This window comes from Lagopus muta, chromosome 2 (genome assembly GCF_023343835.1).
Source record: "Lagopus muta isolate bLagMut1 chromosome 2, bLagMut1 primary, whole genome shotgun sequence".
NCBI classification, from domain to species: domain Eukaryota; kingdom Metazoa; phylum Chordata; class Aves; order Galliformes; family Phasianidae; genus Lagopus; species Lagopus muta.
Window position 1 is genome coordinate 39,379,476 of NC_064434.1, and position 26,587 is coordinate 39,406,062.

At 38.4% G+C, this 26,587-nt stretch overlaps 1 protein-coding gene across 4 annotated transcripts in view; it reads right to left on the reverse strand.

The window, feature by feature from the left end:
- USP45 (ubiquitin specific peptidase 45) overlaps nt 1-26,587 on the reverse strand; it is a 50,898-nt gene that overhangs the window by 12,631 nt on the left and 11,680 nt on the right. For 3 of the 4 annotated variants that reach the window (XM_048937164.1, XM_048937163.1, XM_048937166.1), the window contains exons 5-9: nt 26,314-26,414; nt 18,440-18,585; nt 17,225-17,320; nt 14,922-15,052; nt 2,861-2,948 (exon numbers count right to left, since the gene is read on the reverse strand). In XM_048937164.1, the coding sequence (XP_048793121.1) occupies nt 2,861-2,948; nt 14,922-15,052; nt 17,225-17,320; nt 18,440-18,585; nt 26,314-26,414 (562 nt within the window). Of the gene's footprint in view, nt 1-2,860; nt 2,949-14,921; nt 15,053-17,224; nt 17,321-18,439; nt 18,586-26,313; nt 26,415-26,587 lie in introns of those variants that run through there. The other variant, XM_048937165.1, reaches the window with a different exon arrangement.

The window sequence follows — 26,587 nt, forward strand, 5'->3', positions numbered from 1 at the left end:
GAGGACTGTGCTGACTCCACCACCAGAGAACACTGCAGCTTGCCTAATCCTGGTTTTCCTCTCCTGGTAAACGTACCTGTTTTCCAATCCAGAAACTCCACTAACGGCTTCCCATGTCAGGGTGCAAATGACATTTACAATGAAACATGGTATCGAAGTCACAACTAGAGAGCAAAGCACCCTTCTACGAACAAATGGTGGTACCAACCATTCCACAAGTAACACAAAACCTGTGCACCAGCAGAAAAAAGCTAACAAATAACTTGTGTTTGCAGACAGCAAAGTGCACTTTCTAGCCATCGATTACAGCGTGACGATGGCAGGCAGCCCCAGAGGTCTGGTTTCCAGTTCAGGCACCCATCAGGATAAGTCATACTCCTACCTTATGAGTATGTGACCTGGCTTGTGAATTAACTCCCGCTGCCCCAAGCTCAGCTTTGTTCATCTTAAAGCCAACAATATACTAAAAGGGCTAATCAATAGATAATTCACAAAGTTGAACACCACAAATGGGTCTAGGGCCATAAGCGACTCTTTTGTTGGGATTAGTGCGTTGAACCATTTATTTAGGTCAAAGAAAAACACAGTCTTTGAATGGGCAGGGTGCTGCCGACAATGGCAGCAGACATTAATCAATTAGCAGCAGGGTTCAGCTACTTTGGGCCCTGGTGTGAAACAATCTCCAGCCCACATTGCTGGGTATGCTGGTCAGGATGTAATTTTTATCGTCATATCGACAGCCTTTTATCTTAAAAACCCACTTGTGTACACACATACACTAACGGGGACAGGAAAGAGTTCAACACTGCTCTGAGAAGGCTGTTTCGTGAAACAGGAAAACAGATAAAAGGCAAAAGTAGAATGTGAGTTGTGGGAGCTATATAAGCTGTTGTAACTCATGTCATGCTCTGTACTATACACATCTCTCCTCAGAGCCCTGGCAGTCAACGCAAGACTCCCAGCAGGGGCACCGGCCAGCCTGCAGCACTCAGCCAGGCCTCTGGCAGGTGGAGCACAGAGCATAGGCTGTCACCTATGCATGCCTCTGTTGGAGCACAGCGTTACAAGCAGTGCCCAGGAGAACAGGCAGTTGCTGGACACGCTTCTGGCTCTGGTGGCAGGCAGCATGCTGGGAGCCTTCCCCAGCAGCGGGCTGGGAGGCGTGGGGCTGGGCAGCGGGCAGCTGCAGAGTTCCCAGGGCTGACAATGCCGCTCCCTACTGGCACAGAGCAGAACGGGCCCTGACCCGCTCTGTTTGTCACACAATCTACAGACTCCAGATACAAGATGAAAAAAAAAAGACAGAGCTTTCACTAGTCGTGACCCGTGGCGAGCAGCCCGAGGTGACGGAGTCAGTGTTTGCTGTAACGCACCACTGCAGGCAAACAGGGGTGTAATTGCAGAAAGGGTGGGACCAGCCCTTATGTGCCCAGTGCTGAGGGTGGCAGACGTGCTCTGCTGCCTAAAAGGTCATTTAAATTCGCAGCGTGTCCCCTTACCCTTTTATGGTAGCTTCAATAGCTGTCCAGCTCTAACAGATGACTCAATAGACAACCGAAAACACACGTTATTGTAATGATGGCACACTCACTGATGGGCCAAGAGACTGATGGCAGGGGAAAGAGCGGTGACTAGAGAAGCAGCTTAGTGGCTGCAATGGTCTTGCTTCTGGCAAATCCACAACTGTGAAGCAAATATACTTTCCATCTTTTATTACATGCAAATTAACAAACAGCAGCAAGAGTTTCCCTCTACTGTAAAAGCACAGCTACTGCTCTTACTGAATAGGAAAAGCAGCAGCAGTCACCTGCTTCTGCAGTGTGCCTATACTGACACGCCATCGTGTAACCGTGACAATGTCAACAGTTGGGTCTTATACCCTGCAGTTCAGTTCTGCTTATTATTAAGTACACTGATGTCAGGGTTCATTCAGTGTTACTCTAGTGTAACAAACTGGGCTCTGTTACAGCTTTATATTTTGTTTCCAGAAGAACTCAACTTAGGATCGTTACATTCCCTGCGTTATGAAATGAGACGGAAGAGAAGCACACTGGTCAGTACAATGTTTAGGGACCTTCTTTTGACTAGACTCAGAGAAGGTTATTTACCACAATATCATCTGAAAGGAAGGTTCCAAGACTAAGTCAGGCAGATGAAATCAGATACAATCAGAATAGTTCAAGCAAGCAAAAAACCACTATCTTGTATCCAACAATGCAGGAGGTAGAAACAATGAAGGGAAAGAAACATGAAAAAAGATACAGGGGGAACATTTTTCATTTACTAGAACTAGTTCTACACTTAACATACTCAGACGTAGATTTTAATAGAACATAGCATGTTATTTATAAAATAAGTAGTTCTTAACACCTTCTTAAGATAAAGGAAACTCTGCAAGATTTCATTTTTGTTCTACTTTTTTCAGTGAAATAGGATTCTATGAAAATTGTGGGCTGACTCACTTCTTGGAGCTGCTAATTTCTATCCCAAGGCTTATCCTCACAGGCATTTTTCCTGAATCCTCAGAAGGGGCTTTTTTGTTCTTTTGTTTCTTAATAAATGAAGAACAATTCACACTCCCAAAGTCATCATGATCTACTTGCCACACTCTTTCTATTGCTCAGCGAAACTTTCATTCCAATCAGCAATTTTAAGATACCAACATGAACACGATTGTATCATCTTCCTCAAAAGTCATTATTTTTCTCAAGATAACAAAAACAGCCACACCTTCTTTATAAAAGACATCTTTAAAACATGAAGAACAATGGAAACACAAAGAATACTGAGGAATAACAATTAGTTTACAGTACAGGCAAGTATTTCTTGACTTTTTTAAAAGCACACACCAAGGTGTTACCTTTGTTTCTTCAATCCTCATTGCATCCAGCAAATAGTGCAGAAGCTCTTGGCTGTCCTGCTGCTGGAATCCCTTAAATCGAGGGGCCCTGCAACAGAAGCAGTAAGGAATTTATAGTTACACTGAGAGACAATATCTATGCTAGGTTCTTGTTGGATGCTGAGGTACAAACAGATGCAATCTGTACTGGACCTAATGTGACACTCCAGCTACCTCATGCAACTCACATCACAGCAGATGTGCATGAAGTCTGCGTACAGCAAAACAGAAGCAGCCTGATAATCTAAATTGGAAAAAGATTACCTTGAAATCTAAGAGAAGTTACAAGGTTGCACACAGACAAGCAAAATGCACAGGTCAGAATCCAAATAAAAATAAATCTTAACTTCTTAAACAGAAGCATCTATAGCCATCTCTTCAGATCAGCTCCAAGCCAGCCACTCTATTAATCTGCATCTTACACTCCCTGTGTAAGAGTTAGTTGCTCTTATATCATCAGGTAAGTGTTTCTCTTATATTTGCTTCACATAAGTTTTCACAAGGACCTTTTAACATCATGAACCACATGCCATGGTAATCACACCACAGCCACATTCAAACTCCTGTTCTAATCTGAAGCTTGCATTAAAATGTACAGCATGACTAGGAGCAAATAAAGCATAGCTTCGGACGTAAAATGGAAAAAGCCTGACATTGACGGGACAATCTCTTCAAAGTTTTTGATTGACACAATACATTTGAGTCCAGGTACCAAAAATTATCAGGTCTGCTAAAGCAGGCAATAAACCAGTGTACACACCTGATAATTTTCCCCAGAGCTGCTTAAAGAATTGTATACCCAACTAGTTTTGAGAGAAAAAAAAAAAACAAAACAACACTGAACAGATAACAGAGGTTCAAAATGCACCACTCTACACTAATTCAAAGGAACCCTTCTTAAGCATCCATCAGAACAACCAAGTGCATCAGGAATTTTGCTCCCACTGCATACTGAACACAAAAGCATCACAAATTCTAGATCTTTTGCAATTCCTGAGTGCACCAAAGAAGTTATACATACAAACCATGGAAGATCATGAAGAATCTAAAGTGTTACTGTCATTTATTAACACTGCTGTATTTCCTATCACTCACAGTTTCCTTTATTAATCGGAATAGCTGGCATTAAAATGGAGATCATGATACAAAGCTGTTTATCTTCCCGTTAATCAAGTCTAGAAAATGAGATACATTCCTCTAGTACTTCACAACCTTTGGTAAAACCCCTTAAAGCCCATTCCCATGCTGCACCTGTAAGCATGGATGGCACACGTGCTAGCCCTGAGCCCACCAGAATTGGTTCCTGCAGGGCAGCTCCTTGTGGCCACCCCCCAACACAGCAGCAAGCAGCCTCGCAGGCCGAGCATTTGCAGGGCTCACAGCAGAAGGCTGCAGGGCTCCAACTCTCCAGCTGTCCTGTGATCTTGTCTGTGGGGTGCATGGAGGCACTTTTTGTATAACTGTGCTACAGCTCTCCTTCCCACACTGTAGTTGGACAAAATGAAGATTGCTTTGTTTTGGAAATCCCCACTAGCTATAATGTATTAGAGCTGCAATCGATGAAGACACTGCTTTTCCATAAATAGTAACAGCACTAGCTTTTGGATTGACGATACTGAGTGTCTGAGATGTCCAGATCACAAGCCCACCTTCTACAATAATACAAGCTTACTACTCAGGTTAAACAGAGAAAATAAATCATCTTAAAAAAGATGAACTTCAGTATGTTTCATCTCTAGAAAGTAAAAGTCTGGACAGAAAGAATCTACATGCCCCAGAAAACACACATCTGGTGCTGCCCTTGTTCCCTCAGCCTCCCCTGTCCTTGGAGCAGTTTGTCCTCCTTGATGGTGCCTGGCACCAGCACCAAGAGAGGCCAGCCAGCTTGCCAGTCAGCCCAAGGACGCAGAAGGAACACTGGCATTTGCCCATTATTTACTGTTGCACTTCACTATGCCGGACACATGGAAACTGAAGACTACACAGCAAAGGCAATTCCAGTAAAAAAAGACCACCAGCAGCATCCACATGGCTCTCATAAATCAAAAGAGAAAAAGCATCTGTTTCAAAGTCTACTAACACACCAGTCAACTGCACTGGAGTGATGTTCTGCCTGTTTGTGACACAGGCATTCAGTAGTCTACATCACCAGTATTCAAAACTGCTGATTCCTTGTGTACTGCTCACAGTATTTAAATACACTGTAAGTACCATAATTTGCAGGTATCCATTACATAAACATTATACAACACACTTATGAGTATGGGGATAGATACTTCAGATGTTACCTGTACTGAGACAACAATAGTTTCTCAAAGCAATTCGGATCTCTAGCTTCTTGCATCCCTCGTGAAACTGTGCAAATATTCCACATAAATAATCTGTTATTTACATTAACAATGATTTATTGGCCAAAACACGCCTGTCTTTCCATACTAGTTACTCCTCAGATTTTTAATTAAAGTCTTGGATTGATTCATCCAAAATGGGATTTGAAAGTGGTTTTTTTTCTGTTTTATTTCCAGTAATGCCACCAAATGGCAGCTGCGTCCCTTGCTGCACAGTAAGATGTGTAGGCTGAGCCACGTGCTAAAAATCTTCCAAAATCTAGCACAGGAGACAACTGGCTGCGCAGAGCTCAAGCAGGAATTTGATCAAACTGGCAGAGGGGACAGAAAAACCAACCACATACTCGGTTATTCAATTTTATGAAATGCATCTCGAGCCAGTTTTCACGTTCAGCCCCAGATTGCATGCTCTGACTAATGAGTGCACTGAGCTGTAAATATCTATCTGCATTTTCTCAACACACAGTAATCTTTCTTGCCCAGCCATGCTCTTTAGCTGTCCTAGGATTCCTGCAGATGAGGCTTCTTTCCTACTTACACGATACAGATACCCAGGTTGGCTTTGGAAAATTCGTGCTCGTGGGTAGCAGAAATTAAAGGCTACCATATGAAAAAGCATCAGACTTGCAACGTGCCTACAGTAGTAAAATTAAATCTAGGCAAGATGTCATGCTAGGATGTAGCAGTCTGAGGCTCCATGCAGTACAGTGATAGAAGGGTCCAAGTCCTGAGTCGCTCCCTGTAAGCGCGACGTAAGCACGGTAACTGGAGAAGGAGCTAAGGTGGCTAGGAATCTAAGGTCAGTGCCTAAAATTAAGTGCAATAAATCTGGTCTTGCACATGCAAAACAACACATTCACGTTTACAAAAAGCACGTCTGCATGTGATCTGCGTTTTGAGAGAAGGCTGATAACACTCATAATTAAAATGACTTAAGGACACTGCTTTATGAAAAGGTTTACAGAAAAACTGGACACAGGTATATTTTTAAAGCTATGTATTTTTGCATGTGCAGGTCAACCTAAACATTGAATCCCAAATTTTTCAAAAATATCACTAAATTCAAACTTGAAGTACTCCTCCTAAGAAATGAAACACTTCGGACTAACACTATTAAAATGCAGCCTTTTGCTGCTATTCACATCAAATGCTTTATTTCCAATTAATTTGATTATTAAAGCAAAACATTCCAAAAAGCACTAAACCTTTATATTGAATCCAAGAAAACACTCAATTTGCATTACAAAAATTAAATGAGATATTAACTTGCACACATACTTAGAGGAACATGCACACATTTTAACTTTTCAATTGCCTACAACAGTTTTCTCATTGCTTCTTTCGTTAAATAGCCAGAAAGCAATGAATCTTTTTTTAAAAACCCTTTTGTAGAGATCAGTGCAAGTCTGACAAGCCTGGTTATACACATGATTATTATTTCTTTTATTTATAAGAAATGCCTTCTTTTCCTGACACAGAGAGAATTAAAAGGCATATTCAGCATATCTCCTCCAACATATCCATATTAATAGCTCCTGTATATAGTGACAGAATAAATTACTGCGCTGACACAAACTAGATCTTTATACTAATAGGATTTTTTTTTTTTGGTCACAGAAGCACAGCCACAGGGCTACAAAACATAGCAAAGGAAGAGATAGATATATATCTGCTTGATAAAGAAGCAGTGAAAAACTCCGTCACCTACAGGAGAGCGTTTGTTGGTGTTTTTAATTGTAGGAACACATCACAAAGTGAATTTTACAATGCAAAGTAAAAAAAAAAAAAAAAAAAAAGCCACACAAATGCCTTTTATTATTGTTTACAGTTTACAGCATAACCTGCCACAGATAAACACCAGATAATATTCACTTCTGATTAAAAGTATTTTCCTCAATGATATTTGAAGGCAAAATAGTCTATCTGTATATTCCATTCAGTTTTATTAGTGCAAGGTGAAAGGAAAAAAATGAACCCAACTACAGCTGTTTTCAATGGAGCAGCACTAGTTAATCTTTCATTTTATTAGCACACAGTGCATCTGTAATGGGCAAGATTATTTACATTCTCTGTGCTTGTACTGAATCCTCATCCAGCCTTACATAAATCTACATGCTTGGATTTTAATGGGGACAGGATGATGGGAATGTAAGTGACACTTTAAATGTCAGAGAAAGTGATTGCGAAGAAGCTATGAAGATATGAGTCCTTCATTTTGACTGAAAAGTGATGTCATTATTAGTACTGACATATAGCTAATTGGTCATTAGTGTCTGCTGAATTCTACAGAACATGTATAATTCTAAATATCCTATGTTCCATAGAACAACATTTCATGCTAGTAAATTTGTTTTCAGAAGGAGGCCACAAAATAAAAACAAAACAACAAGAGGTGTAAGGAAGGGGATTTGATATGACATAATGCATTTACTGGAAAACTCCTACATTTATAAACTAGTATTCAGGAGGAAAAAGGAATGAATCCATGTTGATACACAGAAATCTGACAACTAAAAGATGTGCACTCTTGTCTCCTTGAAAATATGCTCCAAGCAAGATCCTTGGCAAAAGTGGGGGACTTTAAGATGGTTGGTTGAGTTGACCGCTCACAGATGTGCTGACATATGGAAGCCAGTGCCAATGCGATACAACCTGTTGTACAGTGTCAGCAGTATAATGACAGAACAGGTTGAACTCCTGCTAATGGCCATAAGTGCTGAAGGACAACTGTGACATCCACATACATGCTACTTAGCTATCCTCTCACTACTCATCTGGAGACAAGTTACAACTGCTTATCACTTACCAAAATATTTTTCATGATGATCTAACTTCCTGTAACATTTTTAGTAACAAAAACTACACCATAACATACATAGCTAAAGGAAACTAAAGTCCTCTAAATATTTATACTTTCAATTCTTATCTTCTATTTGCTAAGGGAAATTAAGTTATTACCTCAGATCCGACACAGAGTTGCAAACATTCAGCATGAGGTGCTGCACAGGAAAAAAAACACAGGCTTGGCACATGTAACCCAGATAAAAAACAAGAGATGTGCGTGTCCCATCTTGATGGCATGGACAGGATTTAGCTCTCATTCTGATGTACTGCATGACTTGCTTCATCTTTTCCTGCCTTACATTCCCCTCAAAGGAAATGCAGTATCATTCCGTTACTACAGTGTACCAAGAACTCTAATGTATGAGCAAAAAGCCCTTCTTACAGCTTTCTTTGAACTGAGGGAATAGCTGACATGCCAGAACAGATCCATTTCCCACTTAACCACCACAGAGAAAATACAGTTCCTCTTACTAAGTAATGGAAATTTCTTTTCCTTTTCTGCAGAAATTTCTTCTTGTCTACCAGCTGGTAGCCAAGTAAATGCCTCTGTACACGAGGTCCGTGCATAAAGTTATAAGACCTTACAGAAAAGTTCCCTTTATATGAACATCCCCTTCTTCTTTCTTCCTTTAATTACTGATATTTTTAATAGCATTCCATGATAGCAAATTGTACAGGTTAGTTATATAGAACGTCAAAAAATAATTTAAAAAACACCTAAAAAAAAACAACCAAACAAACGAAAAACCCACAGACTTTTTTTTTTTCCCCCTCTGGCTCTAAATCTGCTGCCTTCCATTTTCATGCAGCTCCTTGAACTCTTATGAGGGCAGTTAAATACGTATTGCTAATTTATCTTCTATCATTCATTGTGTTCTCTTGCAGTAACATTTTTAAATTTCCTCTTCTGTCTGATCTCCTGATATTTAAGTCCCTCTTCACTTGAAGTGTTGCTATCTTTGTCACCTCTCCATAGAGCTCTGGAAGGGCTTTATCTTGCAATGTTCTGTTCTGGTTAACACAGATGTTCCAGCTGCAGATACACCTAAGGAAATTATTCTTTTCCCTCTTCACTGTATCTACAATCAGTGCCTACTTAGCTCATCAAGACCTCACAAGAAACAAACACTTCTGTCCAAAACGCTGCACAGCTCTTCCTCCTGAATGGAAGAAGCAAACCCGAAACTGAAGAGCAAAAGCAGATGAATCCTACCAATGCACACGACTTACTTATGCAATTAGTCTATGCTGCAGTCACAAATCTCATCCATGTTCTCTTGTGTTCAGAAATTGTGGAAATCAACAGACTGTACTGAAAGTGTGCAATCTCTCACATTCTGCTGCAGGAGGCGATGCAGACTCCTCTGCCAGGGAGGGTCCTCTGTCGGAGAGACCCAGAACATGAGGCAGCACTATCAGCAGGGAACACAATGGAAAAACTGGGACGAGAAGTCATTCTTCACTACTGGTCAAGAAAACACAAACCTGGTGTTCTGCTGCTACTGCCTTTAAAGGGCAAAAGTCAAATAGTCAAAATTAGTAAGTTGGACATCTTTTTTTAAGAAAAATTTTTCTCTACAACAGTATTAAAAAAAAAGTATCAAAAAGTTTTATAGCTAGTAAGTCTTCTTTTCTTCACTTCTTAAGTTTGGTACAAAATTACCTGTTTCTTTTAAGCAGAAATGCTCAGAAGTGACAAATGTGGAATGCGCCAAACATTTTTAGCCTTCTCTCCAAAACTAATCAACAGTCCTAAATGCCTATGATCTCAGCTCTGTCAGCTCCATATAAACCTCTACCATGAGTTCTATCTTCTGTGCATGAGAAGGAATGATTAATACTCATCAGGAAAAACAAGTAACTAAAAACTAAACTTCGTGCGTGGATTTAGTCATCACCAACAAAAACTCTGTTAAGAAAATATTTTCCCAGTGTTAATGCAGCAATACAGTACCATAGTACCATAAATAACTATTTAATTTGAAGCAGCTTTTCTAACATTATATTTAACTCCTATTTGGACTATTAATTTATATACTGCAAGATTTACTTTCTACACAAATCTACGCTTTCATCCACCAGCAGAAGTACCTATTGATAACAAATAAGGGAAATAAAATGTATGTCCTCTTAATACATAAACGTTGCATTAGTCACTAAGTCTCCAGATAAGTCAGAAGTCTGCAATCCTAATATTCAGAATAGTGGAAAACAAACAGAAGGGCCCTGTAGCTATGTTCGCAATCTGTCCTAGCAAAACATCTGACAGCTGCAACACTAACAGAATTAACAGTGGAAGAATTAGTACCAGACGCTAAACAGTTGCTATAGAAAGACTCATCCATTTCTCCTCTTCTTCCTCTCTTCTTCAACCTGGCTACCCCACCACTTGACAAAATTAACACTCAGTATCATTTTTTCCCTTTGTTATTTAAAAAAAAATGCACCATAAATACCCTTTCATACACAAGATGATGAACTTCACTCCGCGATCTCCCTAGACTCTTAAAGATGCAGCTTGCAGCTGAAAGGACTATGTCCCCAGATCTCTTCTTTTGAGCAGAAAATACACATACACTTGCTGAGTGTTCCCACTTATGGGCTGTGGGATTCCACTCAGTGTCATTACAGGGCTGTCAACTGAACAAGGCAGCATCTGCTCCCTTTCTTTACAAGCTCCCTGTCCACACCTAGCCTCATTTCTAAGTGACTTCACCTGTTCCTTTATGTTCTTCCTTCCTTCCCTGCTTCTTTGCTCTTTTCCCACTGAGCACATCTCAAATGATTTGAGTAAGGATGTCTAACTCAAGTGCTAGCATTCAAACTCATCCTGGAACAGCTGAAGCAGACAAACTCTTGAAATCCTACAAGGACAAGTGCTCCCCTCCCCAAAAAAATAAAAAATAAAAAAAGCGACTCTGGATATCAAATTCAGAAGTTCTTCAGGAATTGAATTGCAAATGAGGGCAAGCGTCATGTGTTAAACTATACAGCTTCTATATCTCTTCTATCTCTCTTCTATATCTAAAAGGGAGCTACAGAAAAGGGGACCAATTATTTAGTAAGTTGTGATAGAACAAGGGGAAATGTTTTCAAGCTTAAAGAGAGTAGATTTAGGTTAGATAGAAGGAAAAAGTATTTTTCAGTGAGGGCAGTGAGGCACTGGCACAGGTCCCAGAGATGTGGTTGATGATTCACCCCTTGAGACCTTCAGTGAGAGGCTGGCTCAGGCCCTGAGCAACCTGGTCTAGCTGCGGTGTTCCTGTCCATTGCAGGGGAGCTGGACGAGATAGCCTTCAAAGATCCCTTTCAACTCCATGGATTCTATGATTCTATCTCTCATCAATTGATCCAACATGAAAATATGTTGTTACTCTACTAGGGGTGTGAAAAAGAAATCCCAAACCCACCAGAACAGATTTATTCAATACATGTAAATATAGATGTGCTTTAAAAAGCTTGAAATACACTTTTCTTCTCCAAGCTTCCAGGCACAGTACTGCTTTACCTGAGATATCTAGATAGCTAGATAAATTAGTGTGTTTATATATAATTTATATATAAATACAAATATCCAAATTGTGCTACTATGGAAAAGCAATCATTTTTGAAGGACCAATCTCCTGCCACACGTGATAAAAATGTTACTGGGAAATCACTGTCGTACTCAAAAGTCTAAACTCTGCACAATCACTCAGTGTGTCTCCCTGTTTTGTACACTATAAGCAACTTCTCAAACTAATGTCATGGTAAAGACAAATACAGGGCTGGAAAGACAATTCCTCGGTCACTGACTCCAACTCCTACTATCACAGACAAGTGCATCTTAGACTCTCTCTAAAGTATTTCATAATCTCTTTACTGAAGAAAGGTCATATTCTGCATAGTGAAACTGTGACAGTGAGATATTTGATGGGGAAAGAAGTTAAAAAACTGAAATCAAGCTGCAATTGGACTGAGAAATCTTCCATGTGCAATATATAAAACTAAAACAACAGCATTAAATGTCCTTCACTTGTGCTCTTTTCCCCTGGCATTAGCCTATGTGTCTTTCTCTGACAACTCTCTCTGAAATATCAACATATTTTTTCAGTGCAGTTATTCTCTTTTCACATTCATCCTCTTGTCTCTTTAGCAGAGATGTTGTTTGAGCTTTTACCCTCCTGGAAGCTTTTAGCTCTAAGATGCAAAATGTAACCCCTGCTCCTATTTTGAGGATGTACAGATACAGGTCATTCCAACTAAAAATGGAAAGTTGCTGGAAATACAATAGCCAAAATTTTAAAAAATCTCAGTTGAAATGAAACACATAAACTTTTTATCTAGATCTGCAGAAGTACAAATGATGGTATTTTTTAGAGAGAAAGTAAAAATGAGGTAAAAATCTCTTGTTATTAAAGTCTTCAAATTATTTCACCTAGTAGTCACCATATAAGACCTGTAAGTGGTCAGAGGGGAGACAGAATTCAGAATCCAACCTAAATTCTAGACCAAAAGGAATCACAGAATCATAGAATGGCCTTGGTTTGAAAAGGACCACAATGACCATCTAGTTGCAACCCCCCTGCTATGTGCAGGGCTGCCAACCACTACACCAGGCTATATTCCCTGAGTCCTTAGTTTTGTACGACAAATGGGTTACGTTTAAATAACAGAAGTAATATTTCTAATGAGAATTGTCAAGGATTCTTCAGGAGCAGGAAGTGAAGGACAATCCATTCACCCACACAGTTTTCTAACATGCATCACTGGGGATCCATGTGACAACATGCACATGTATGCTCCCCTCACCTGATCTTCATAACTTTTGAGGCTAATAGACAAATTCAAGCAAAACTGATGACAATTACATTTCTTTGAAGTTTATGAAAGTAAGAGTCTAGTAAGTAACATAAGGAAAACTATAAATAATGTGTCCCTTTAGCAAGTTGAACCTTTCCAAATAGCAGAGAATCCACACAGGAGGACAACGCTGCTGCTTGCAGAATTGCTTGTTAAATAAAAAGAGTTTGTGCTAATGCAGGTCTCTAAAATTGCTTCGTTAACACAATGTCTTAGCAGGATTCAGAAAGCACCTTGAGGAGAATGCTGCAGCAATGCAGACTTCCTCCTAGCTGGGACTCCCATAGTTTTGCTATCCTATCTCTTTCACTTCAGCTTTGCTAAGGAGTGGAAAGCCAAACTTTAAAAAATGAAAAAAGATTTCATAAAAATGGCATGACAGAACACTGCATGCATCTTGTTTTAGTTATAGACAGTAAATGTATTCATTTTGCAAAGACTCCCATTTCTTCTGCTACTAACAATGCAGATTGCTGAATTTGCTGAAATTCTCCCTTTCTTCTCTCTTGCCCACCATCAACAACAAAAGAATCACGAGATCAAACCTTCTATCCTAGCCATGCAGGCACTTACAGTCCCTGTACACATAACTTCGTGCCAACAGGATGTGACCTTCATTACTGATACATGTGTCAGGAAAGGACTCATTTCAGTTAGGTCTGTTTTGCAAGGCTAAATAGATTCTAGAATTTAATAATGTTTCATCACCTGATGACTACACAAATATAAAAACAGAAGGCAAATACAAACAGCTGTGATTTCAAGAGTGCAATGTCATCTGAAGAGCAGTGCACTGTTATTACTTGGTAATCACTCTTCTGACTTGGGCTTCAAAACATGTTTAACATGTCCTTTTCTCTTCCACTCTAGTATTAACAGAGAAAAAGCTACTGTTTCTATTTAACACTTTCCCTTCCACTTCTTTACCAAGTTTTGTACTTACAATTACTTTTTTGAGTCATCCTCAAAACACGAGAGCAAAGAACATAACTTCCTTGTATATTTTTCTTTCAAGCAGAGCATCTATTTAGCAGATGATGCTAAATAGAGAACACTACTATTTGATTCAAAGTCACTGTAAGGACATTTTACATACACTTCCTTTTACAACTCAAAAGAACAAAAAATAAGTCAAGTACAACAGAAAAAAAAAAAGGTATAATATTAAGGAGGATAAATTAAGTGTATTAGGTGGTTTCTGTTTCTGAATTAAATGGTCTCCACTCCAGCCTAAAAGCTAATGTTTCTTTATTGCATATTTTAAACCCATATTTGCACAGCTATGTTTAAGCTGTTTTTACAGCTTATTTTGCTTGTAAATATTAAAATATCTGCAAAAGCTTTTAAATGGGTCCTCCACAGGTGTTTTAAAAAGCAAGACTTTTTGCATCATAACTGAAGATAACTACAAAGCACCACTGTAAGCATTTTCCACACCAAGAAACAGGGGCTTCTTTAGGGCTTCTAAGCCCTTTGCAATCTGGAGTCATAAGCCATTTCAGTACTGCTTTACATCTTTACTTGTTAGAATCTTTTTGATTTTGAAACGATGCCAAGGACAGACATCATAGCAGAGGTTTCCTATTTAAAAGGTCAGTTTGTTGGGGCTTTTTTCCCCAAAGCATCTGAACGGTACTAGCACAACTTTAATCTAATATACAGCCTTCAACTAAACCTGAAAGATAATGGTATTCGTTTTTGTTTTAGCAAATCCTCTTCCGCTTCTTTAAACCCCAGTGAAAGCCCATTGCTTGTCAGCAGTTAAAGGCTGAGACATGCACTTCATGAAAAGCAATTACAGCTTGGAGTGCAACAAGGAATCTGGCAACTTTAAAACACAAAGATGATATTCTCTGGACCACTCAGTAAAAAGCTAAGAGCGTACCAGAAAGCACAACAGACATGGTACACACTTAGAAACATATCACAGTAAATCAGTAAATTTAAGGGAGAAAAACAGTTATTGGCAAGATACTGGCAGTACATACTTCTGACAAAGCTGGCTGAACAGTACTTTGGGAGAAAGAGGACCTCTTCCAGCCTCTCTCATGCTGTGAAGGAACAAGAACATCGCTGAAGTCAAGGGTCCTGGGCTGGAGAGGTTTACCACCAAAGGATCCTTCAAAGTAAAAGTAAAATATGCATCAACTTCAAAATGAGTGACACACATGTTTTATTTCAGGTTAATACATTTATCACAAAGAGCAAAGTAACCTTTAGTCTTGGACAGTTTGACTCTTTAAAAAAGTTTGATGTCACCTAAAGACAGTGAAAGAGCAAACATTAACTAAACCGTAATAATAACAATACCAAGAAATTCTCAGCGAACAAACTGGCTGTTAAGCAGTAATTTTTTTAAACAAGCATGTCCATTATTCCCAGAATTAAGTGAAATATAGGAGTGTTCACAGAAAGAGTAATGAGTTCTTAAACAGTGAGGTCTTTTTGCCAGGCTATGGTTCAACAAAGCTATCCATAAGGGAACATTCTTCCATTTTTTCTCTGAAACTAATTAGTAACAAACATAATGAAATCTTATTTACTCAATCTGTTTTTCAAAATATAAATGCCAAGTGGCAGTTTGCCTTATATACCCCTTGGTTTATCTGTTTTACTCTTCTTCCCATGCGTACTGAGCTGAGAGTTGCATACCGAAATTGTCACATTTCCAGCAGCCACAGAAGCCCACCCTGCTCCCGCAGGAACTGAGCCCCAGAAAGGCTCAGGCTGCAGTTCACAAGCAGAGGCTGACATCAGACCAGTGTAGACCAGCTATTTTTGGGGCAACCTGCAGGACATGGCATCATCTTCTCCAGGTTAAGACTCACACCTCCCAGCAGGTCCCAGGGCTGCAGGGAACTGACCAGAAGCAAAGCATGCTTCTGAGTTGCTTTGGGGCTACTTGCATTCAGAAAGCTGCAGGCCATTGGCACTCCTTCACATGCCCCTATGTTCATCCATGGTCCCAGTGTCTACTGGTCTCCTGATCCTCACAAAAACAGATTTCCAAATACAATTTCCAGACAAACAACTAGAGTGTGTGCCTCTTTTAAAAACAGAACTGAACAAAATATAAGCTTTACAGATGCACAAACACATAAAGTAATCGCATCACATTACATGCACTATCAAAACTTGAGAAATACCCTTTACCAAGCACAAAGCTAGCAGTTTCCCCATTACAATCAGTTAGGCTACTAAAGTCCTCTGATCCTCTGCTGACATACACAGACCACAAAATACATTCTGTGCTCCAAAGAGCTTACTTACTTTGTAAGCACTGTCATTAAAGAGAAAATAAATCTTTCAACCTTATGGCTGTGTAAGGTTCACATCACACATAAGCCAACATACCACTGCTTTTCTAAGCCTCCAGGCACAAACAAGCTCCAGACTTCAGTTGTGGCTGGGGAATAACTTGGTGAAACGTGTTGCTGTTCAGAACTGCCATTAGTGGTAAGAAAGGTAACAGTGCAATGAATTTCACACTGCTCTTGCCTGGAGAAGCTATGAGCAGCACTGAGAACAATATACAGAAATCTTTGTAATTTCAGCAGTGTCTGAAAGATTCCCACCTCTCAATCCTTACCACCACCAGAAAGCTCCCAGCAACCAGCAGAAAGAAAGAGAAAGAAAAAAAACAAAAACAAAAACTCTGCAAAGTGCTGTCTTTATCTACCAGAGGGAAAGGAACACTATCCTTACTCCACCTGCCAACAATATATTATGAAAATGAGCATCTCTAAGAAGCAACAAGGAACTGTTGATCATAATGACAATAGGTTCTTTCCCATATGCCTCTGAGGACAAGACGTTTAGTCTACACTAGCATTTTGTTAACACTCCATCTGGGAAGCATGCATTACATTTTACAAGCCCCATCAATGTATTGCTGAGGCAGACCAGAATAAATATTTCATCAACACTTTATAGAGCCAGAAATACTCTATCCTGTATTACACACACATATTGAAGAAACAAAATGGGAAACAAACATAAGCCACTCTTTCTTAGGGTCAAGAATTATTTGCTACTTCAGTGTTAGAAAATATGGAAGGAAGTGGCTGTTCTCCTTCTTTCAGGGCAGAACAATTGGTTTTGTCACAGACATCATAAACTGGTTGAACTACTAAAAGATAGCCATACCACCCTGACAATGCCCAATCTTGTCTACAATTCAAAGACAAAAAGAAACAGGAGAGTAAGAGCTCATCTTTAACAGAGATGTGATTTCCTTGCAGCAGCTTCTTCCCACATTTGCCCAAATCCATATTTTTCACTGCATACTTACCAACTGGGAGTCTGAAGTATGACAGATTTTTAACTTTGTTCCTTTTTCCTTCATCTCGTACATCAGTTCATTAAGTATGTGAGTCTGTGCCAAATTCTGAAAGAAAAAATAAACAAATCCAAGAATACATCCATTTTTTTTACTATCCAGCTCTCTTTGTTTATAAATTCTATATTCAGGGTTACACAAAACCAGACATATTTAATAATGTGCAACTGAGGTTTAAATCAGTAGAAAAAGCAGATGCCACCCTTACCAGAGCTATCACTAATCTCAGACTGCTTCTAAAACTGTATCTAATTCTGTTGCTACAATTTCCAAGTATTTTCCTACTAATAACATTGTTATTGTTGAGCAACATTTTTGTTAGCTTGTTTATTTTGCTTTTGTTACTTTGATGGTGAGAACACTTAAAAGAAAAAGCATTTGTTTCTGTTAAAATTTGTATCCTTCCTCATCGCACCACAGCTTTTTTTTTTTTTTCCTTTATTTTGGTTAATGTTTGCTGCAGATGACAGGTTTCCTCAGTGCCATTTGTCAGCTCAGAGAACAATTTGCAGTAATTATACACTTAAAAATTCACTTTTTATAGCCACAATCATAAATGTTAAGTGAAGTGTGCCAGTTCAGAACACCTTTGAAGCAATTTAATTTCATTTGCTTAGTCCTGATTGCAGATAAATATATCTGTGTCCAACCAGCGGGCATTAAGATGTTTCAATATAAAAGTTAATAATCCTATTTTTAGGATGTTGGATTTGTTATACATTCAGATCAATAAAAGTTTACTCGGATAGTTCATTCTGGTCAGGAAAGAAAAAGCTATAATCAATAAAAATATGCATGAAGTACCACTTTTCACACCCACCAGTACGTTAAATACCGTGCATTACTCATGACTGCCTGATGCTGAACTACAAATAAAACCATATGCTGGAGTACAACCCACACACATATGCAGCATATAACACACGACATTTTCATTTGTCTCAATACTCTGAAAAATGCTACTGATCCAGGAACTCTTTTTTTTTTTTTTTTTTTTTTTAATGAAAGGAAATATTGCTTAGATAGAAAGGAGTGGAAAGAATTTGAAAAGGGCCTCCTGAAAGCAGAAAGTGGTAACCTTCAGAACCTTTCACAAAGCCCATGGTTTATAAAAATTAACATTTCTGAAGTCTATAAAGAGAAAACTGTACGAGCATTCCATCTTACCTGCATGACAGCATTAAAAAAGCACGTATTTCCTAAGTTATTTATTCCTTTAACTGGAACTGATGTACCATTACCAGAACCTTTCCCTCTCAGAATTTCACTTGTTTCACTGCTTTCATCACGGAGTCGTATGATTTTTGATGAACCTGTAATTAAACTATAGATTAGCATTACTTGATCACTGGATAGTTAAAACAACTCAGTCCTTCTTTGGATTATGTTTATTATTTTTGACATAAGCTGAAAGACACCCCAAAGGCACACTAAGCCACTTCATAAAGCCTTTAAAAAACATGAGATATCAACAGTTAAAACCTGGGGAAAAAAATTCCCACAACTACATATATCCAACAAGTGCCTTACACAACAATTAGAACATCTCCTAAGACTTTAGCTTCTTCATTATGTAAAAAATAAAGAAGTAAAATAGGTTCTGTTAGTCTATCAACAACAAGAAGTTTAATGTATGTTCTTTAGATGCACTGGAAACACCACACACAAGGGCTGTTTTTTGGTGCCTTTATGGAGAGGTAACCAAAAGTTACCACCTGAATACTGCACATCTTTACCAATTTTTATGCTTTCCTTAAATTGTCTGGTACAACTTGGCCAAGGCAGTTCCATTTGAGTTGTTATCAGTTTTCTCAAATGCTACCCCCACCCACCTCCCTTTGTAACAGCCTGAGGAGTTGCTAGTAAAACCAAAATGGATACAACGTTATTTTAATTTCAAACCACAAGAATTTGATAAAACTGCAATGGAATATGCTACCAGCATAACATCCGTGCGTTTTCCTATTTCTCTTATTATTTAAATAGATTGGGGCAGCAAAGTTAGACAGTCATTAACTTGTAGCCTAGAGGTAATGGAAAGACTTGAGATAACAATATTTAGCCTGGAATTCTACTAGCAACTTTCATATTGTCATGGTTGCAGGACTAAATATGAACATTACTGACATCTGCAGCATCTTAAATATTGATTAACAATGCATGTCAATGTAAACGAGTTATGGACTTAATAGATGCCAAGAACTGTGATGCTGCAATCTATGCCTTGACATATGAATTCACGTATTTGTTCTAATGAGTTTCACATTGAAATCTCATTAAAGTGTTCTTGGGAAATAACTAACCAGCCTATTTACGTTAATGAAATGCTCATGCCAAAAGGTTCTTTAATGTAGGTTCTGCACAGTTTCTTGCTTACAAGATGAAAAAATATAATTAAATTAAAAAAAAGTCATTAAAATATTTTATCTGCAACAAGCCTCTGATGCAGTCTGCCTTCACCCTGCAGCGCCGTCAAGGCATAATTATTTCTCTGAATTGCATCTGAGTTTGTCAAACTGCAGCGAGAGGTGCTTCGCTGTTTAAAGATATTTTTAAATGTTCTCAGTAACACTGCTTACACAGGTTTAAAACATTCTTCTTTCCACAAGAGAAGGGCAAAGAAAGAGACTAAATTGTCCTTGGAAAAGCAACGTGTTTCTGAATGCAGTAAACAACAAATGGCTTGAGAGCTGCTCACACCCAAAAACAATCACTGTTTCACGGGCTATGTACAGTAACATTTTTTAATTTACATTGCAAGGGGGTTATTCTACAGTGTCTGATGCTCCTCCATCCACAAAGAGCTGCAAAAGCACCTTAGCAGAAGAAAGGGAGCCCCAAGTATACGCAGCTTGAAGGCACTCCTCACTCTCAGAAATCTGATAATATTATTGGAGACTTCTTCCTTTTGGAAAAGTGTGGACACAGAGAAGTGCTGGGGAGAAGAGATGGTTAAAAAGAAAAAAAAAAAAAAGCCAAAATCGTGTAAATAATTTGTGTATTAGTATACCACAGTTGTTGCATTTATCCATCGGCATTCAAAAACATCTGGGACAGCATCTTAAAGTAAACAATGTTCACAAGGCCATCTGGACAAAACTGCAGGCAAAAATTAAAGCATAAGCATATGGAAAAGCAGATTTTTCTCTTCCCTTTAGCAGTACAGGATGACAAATGTCAAACCTAGATCTGTCCACGCTTCACTGTGCTACGCTTTGCAGCACCACCTGGCTCTCCTTGCACAGCCACCAAATATGGACAGCACTGCCACAGCGGACCATATCTGCAGGGCAAACTCGATAAAAGCATTTCACTTCATGGTTAAATGGAAACTTCACACAAGTAGCAAGGCTCCATTTGCTGAATCTCACATATGAATTATTTAAGGGGGAAAAACAAAGCAACAGCATCCAGTTTTGTGATAAGGGCTAAGAGAAAATGCAATTGCAAAGCACAGTGCATGAGAACCAGACATACGATGTCACAAAGCTGGATAATTAGCACAGGGATGAGAAGGAGCAATAAATTAAGAAGAGGCCTGTATGTTGTTACAGAAATCTAGGTACCTCCTTTCATTAAGAAGGCTTTAATTATAATCTCTTCATTTTGCAGTACACTTCACAAGCTAATTCCACACAGTATTTCACTAGCTTTCTGTATCTTTGAAAAAAAATCACTGCTTTGCCATTACAATCACTATCTGCCATCTAGCTTACTCCATACAGACATTTTTAGGGACATAAGAAGAGCCAGAGGAAGGACGGCGGTTTTTAATTGAACTCCGTTCAGCGTCCCTTGTTTGAGGATAGATGACAGACAGGCCTAAAGCTGAATGTTTAGTTGACATGTGATGAGTTGGCCAGTCTTAATAGAAGATGCTGGTGATGCCTGCGATAGCTAGTACTTCCACAGCTTGGGGCTGGAGGGTCCTTCTGCAATATTAACCCACGGCTACAAGCCTGTTATTAATCAGAAGACCAATACGTAATTTTTTAAAGTGAATTTGCACTGAACTGTTTCAGATTCCTCCTGACCTAATCTTGCAGTTCTGTAATGTTTTCACAGAAGTGCTCTAGGATATGAAAAGGGATTTTTTAAGCCAGTATAGATAAAAGAATTTTAAGATAAGGACTCTATAAGTCCTTATATATATATATAGCAGTATAAGGACTCTATACTGCTGTACACGAGGACCTACAACTCCTGGCTGAATTGCATTCTGTGAAAGGAAGAACTGCCATCCACCCAGCCACGGGCAGCAGTAACTGCTACAGAGGAACTCCTGCAAGCCTTACCAAGAGCAAGGTGGATGAAAAGTACACGTGTAATGGAATTAATCGCCTCATTTCTGTATGCAACTCACTATTACGTCTTTTAGAGTTGATACAGGTCCCCTCAGCCTCTTTGCCTTCCTCAGACAAGGTGGGCATTGGACCTGAGCAGCCATCAGGAGCTGCTTCTCTCCTACAGCACAGCAGACAATTAATATTATGCCACTGTTTTCTTCAGCTTTTCTAGCTCCCTCTGCTCGTCTACATCTCACCTTGTAGGCTCTGAGAGAAGGGAACATCACAATTGCACAGCACTGGCCTTACAGGTATGTGACAGAGCTCAAGCCCCGACTTGATGCAGAGAACAATTCAGCTCATAAATAACAAGTCACCAACCCAGGTGCAAAAGCAACATAGTGCTGGCACAATCACTTGCAAAAAATGTCCAGAAAACTTATCAGCGGGCCTGTATCTGCTTTCCAGCACGACAAGCATTTGCAGCCTATGTGGACTTTTATCTCTCTCTTGTTGAAAGTGAAATGTGACTAGGGGTGCAGATGGTATGCAAGCAAAAAATGTAAATGACATCCAATTTTTCTTTCAGCTGGGGGAGTAAGCATTTTTGCTCATCTTTTCAATATAACTGTTGCTGCGTTGTTGTTGTTTTTTTAATTAAAAATGAGGGTTCCAAGAATATGCACTTTTATTCCAAGGTCAAGCCTTTTTCACTGAATAGAACTGCAGTACTTCAGTTGAAGGTCTTCATAGCAAAAGCAAGGTTAATAGATTTCCTTTCTTTTACCAAGTTCTCCTCATGCATGTTTTACAAAATGCTACCAAATTGTCTGGCACTCCTTTTTCATTTAAAATTTTTGGTTTTTTTCCAGCACCGTACAACAATGAGAATCCAACCCTTAGAAAAACAGCATTGTAATAATCATAAATGGTCACTAGATTCATGTTCTAAAGGATTGATTCCTCTTGTGGGGTTTCTGTCCTACCAACTTTATTTCTATGATTCTGCCAGGTTGTTATGAACTAAAAAACTCATGCAAGTAGAGTGGAAGAGTAACCTACTCAGCCATCAGTGCTGATGCTCCATGCTCAGATGGCTGGTGCTACACCTCACAAGTAAGCAAGCAGGCAGACAGGAAAGGGAAAAACCTACGGCTAAAAATGGCAATGTCTAAAAAATTTTTTATTATAACAAGTTAAGTAATTGTGAAAAATTCAGGACAGACAACGGAAATGTCTTTTTGCTGAGGTATACTTCAAATTTGGATAGTTAACATATTCTGCATTATTTTGCTAGTTACATTTAGATTTTTCATACCATTTGTTTTTCCAGGCATGTTAACACCCAGTATTCATACTGTAAAGTTAAGTATTTTTAATTTTTCCATCAACTAAGGCAAATATCAAGTTTTCAGCTTTCATCTGTTGGCAAAAGCTGGGCAGCTGAACTTATTACCAAAATCTTACTCCTCCGCTTTACCTTCCAAATAACAAAATTAACTACAGAATTTGAGAACAGATATTCTTTCTTCTCACTCTATTGCCACACAAACAAATTTAAGTAACTGCTTTATAAAGAAATTCAGTATGCAATCCTATGTCTTCACCAATGTCTAGCTTGGCTTTTATAAAGGAAAATACGCATTTTTAAAAGCTCATAACAATTTATTTTCTCCAGCAAATGAGCAGGCACCCAGCTAGCAATGTCTCAGCATGGTTTCTGTGTACTACATGTGCATTATGTCCATGTGAAGCTCACAAGTGTGCCACACTGACAATACTGCACCTGCCTTTCTGTGAAAATCATCACGGCCTGCTAACCTTTTCCACAAAACAAATTTCTGGGTGGTACACCCTAGAAAGCAGTCGTGCTTTATTCTTCCATCTTGTGCCCAACATGACCTCTTAACCAAACAAACTCCTCTACAGAGAGGGGGAGAAAAATAAAAGAAAAAAGGGAATAAAAAAAAAAAAATAGCAGGCATGGCTGGGTACAACAAACCATAGGATCAGATGCGAAAATCACACAGCTGCAAGCATTCTTTTGGGAACCCAGCACTGGGATTTATCTCAATCGCTTAATGTAATTACAAAAGTCAGTCATGTAGTAGTAATGTAATTTGCACATTTTTACAGCTGAAGTGAAGTTGAATCTTTATGAGAGGCTGAGTGAAAAGCAGGGATCCTGCTGCCACACTATTCCACCACATTAGTACCAAATGACAAGCGTTTTGCTTTTGTTTATTTTCCAGGCTGCATTAATTAAGAAATCTATATAACTCTCCCTTACACACTGAAGCTGTTTATTTTATCTTTAAATGACTCCCGTGCTCTCAAGAATTTAAAAAAAAAAAAGAAAAAACCCCAGCCTTCATCTGTTACTTATATCTGTGCTCATACTGCATTTCTGTAGAATTTTCTACACAATGCTACTTGAATTGTAATGAAGCACCCTGCCAACCAGTCATTAGAATATAAAGAAATCCAGATATAAGATGCATTTTTATTACAGTGCAACACTGGGGTATGAAAAGCAAGTAAATATGTTCAATTAGGCCCTTTTTAATTGAAGGCAGAAACAGAAAAGCAATGGGAAAAAGCATATGATTAATTTTAAAGAAATGAAAAAAAAGTTGTGAGAAACAAGCACTGTAAAGCTGACAATAGTTTGTATTTCCAGGTTTAAAATCAGTAGTTTAGTATCAACTAATATACAAAATACATATATGTTTTTTTGTTTTTTTGGTTTTTTTAACAAACCAAGAAGAATTTAAAGGACCACTTACACTGAAAATATCACTGTAACATGAAATGAAATGCTAAACCTAAAACAAAATAAAAGGTAAGTCATGAGTGGTAGAGTTAAATTCATTGCTGTCTGCTGTGTCCTTTGTTTTCTGAACAGCACAAATTACGCTTTGATCTCTGATTCTACTAAAATACATATTCATGATTCTATGATTCTGAGAAGGTATTCTAGCTTTTAAAAAAAATAACTCTTAAGCTATATTTCTCTAGTGCAAGCACCTAGTGCTTCGAAGTAACTGTGACGTAAAAGAATGCTGTTGAATTTATGGAAGTAAAACTAGAACATCAGATCGGTGAGGAAGTTCCTACATACCTATTACTTATTCATCCATGCATCAGTGTTTCCTAGCACCTTCCAGGGGTAGCTGGGACCAAAACAACCAACTATGTGAGTCAAACAGCTTCTTCCTCTTTTAATCGCCACCTGAAGAAGCCCAACAAAGTACCTTTGGGCCAATACTGCCAGAGCTCAAACTGAACAGCTTGTACCCCGGTACACCGGGGAACTGACCCAGGCCAGAACAAACCCAGCAGAAACCCTGACCATATATAGAGAAAATTCATTCTGCCCTGCTCTAATACAATCCCCTGATTGTTAAGACAACCCTACTTCTTCTGAACTAGTTTGGAATTGTGCTTGCTTAATTTAAGACATTTCACAGAAAAGTAATTTTCTAAGCCCTCAACTCTGAAAGCTTTAGATGTCTTCAAATTTCACAAATTAATATTTCAAAACATGAAGCACAAAGAATCCTATCACTTCTGAAAGTCTTACCCAGAAGTTCTAAGCTAGAATGAAATTGTTTCCATTAAATTAACTGAAACAAACATTCCATTTTTATCTGCAAGAGAGCTGCAACAGCAATTTATGTCTACATGAAAGCTTGAAACTGTAGCTATGAATAAAAGTGAAATCACACACAGAATTTTCATCATTCATTTCATCAGGCAAAATGATGCAAAAAGGAGCAATTCATAAATTTATTACAAATAAATTACTCAGTGTAGAACTTGTGACCAGATAAAATACAAAATATGAATTTCTGAGTGACATGTAGACTTTTTTCCCCTCAAAAATTACCTTTTAAAACTAGCAGGATTTGTGCACATGCAGCTAGAAGAATGTAGTTCAATCCAGTAAGGCACTCTGTTCCAATCTTACTTCCAACCAGACTGGGAGGGTGGTGTGGTGTGATGTGTTGTGGTGTGTGTGTGTGTAACCTGGAATCTGATGTCTCTCATAAATCAAAAGCCAGAAATGCTCCAGTGTGTGTTACAGTAGGGATGAATAATAAGGATTCTCAAGAGCAGACAGTTGAGGGCCACACATACAACGTTCTATCTATAATCACATATACTGATAAATATAGGAAGCTCCTAAAGTTAGAAAATAATTTAACATAATTTTGTATTAACAGAAAAAAGCATTACATCACAATCCAATTACATCAAAGAATAGAAAGCGTTACACTCAACAACAGAGTACTGTAAGATCTCCTTACACAAATTTAATTAACTACAGAAAACAAATCAGAATCAGAAAAAATTTGAGATGTTACACATCCACTCTTTTAAAATTCAATTCATTAATTCCTCCAGATAGCTTTTGTGCATTAATTCATATGGCACTTTACTTAAGGTATAATATTTTCTCTAGAACAAACTGGTACTTCCTCATTAAAGATAAAGCTTGGGAAAACCATCCTATAGTGCCCAAAATACTTGAAAGAATTAATTGTGCTGAATAAAAAAATTCAATTGTTTATGAAAACCACTATGATAAGCATAACTTGCCCAAATAGTCATGCAATTAAAAATTGCATTATACTCCCATACTCATATATACTTTTTGAATTAAATGTTTAATATGACTCAAAATTTGAAATACTCATTTTTAGAGACAGTACATTACAGATGTTCCAGATAGAGTTATTTGTGTATACTTACTTGGTTCAGCTCTGGAACCATGTTTCTGAAGAAAGTCAACTATCTGAGCCAAAGCCTTTTTGTTGCAATGTGTTGACAGCTCTTCATCACATTCATAACACCTAAACAAAAGAGGAAATGCACTGGAATTCAGGATGTCTGTATTCACTTCCAAGTTTTAACTGACCTTTAAAAACATCTTACACAAATTACTTAAGCTCTAGGTCTCAAATCTTTGCGCTAAAAAGAGGAGTAAAATTAAATCCCCTCATCCCATACACATTCTTCTTTAGAT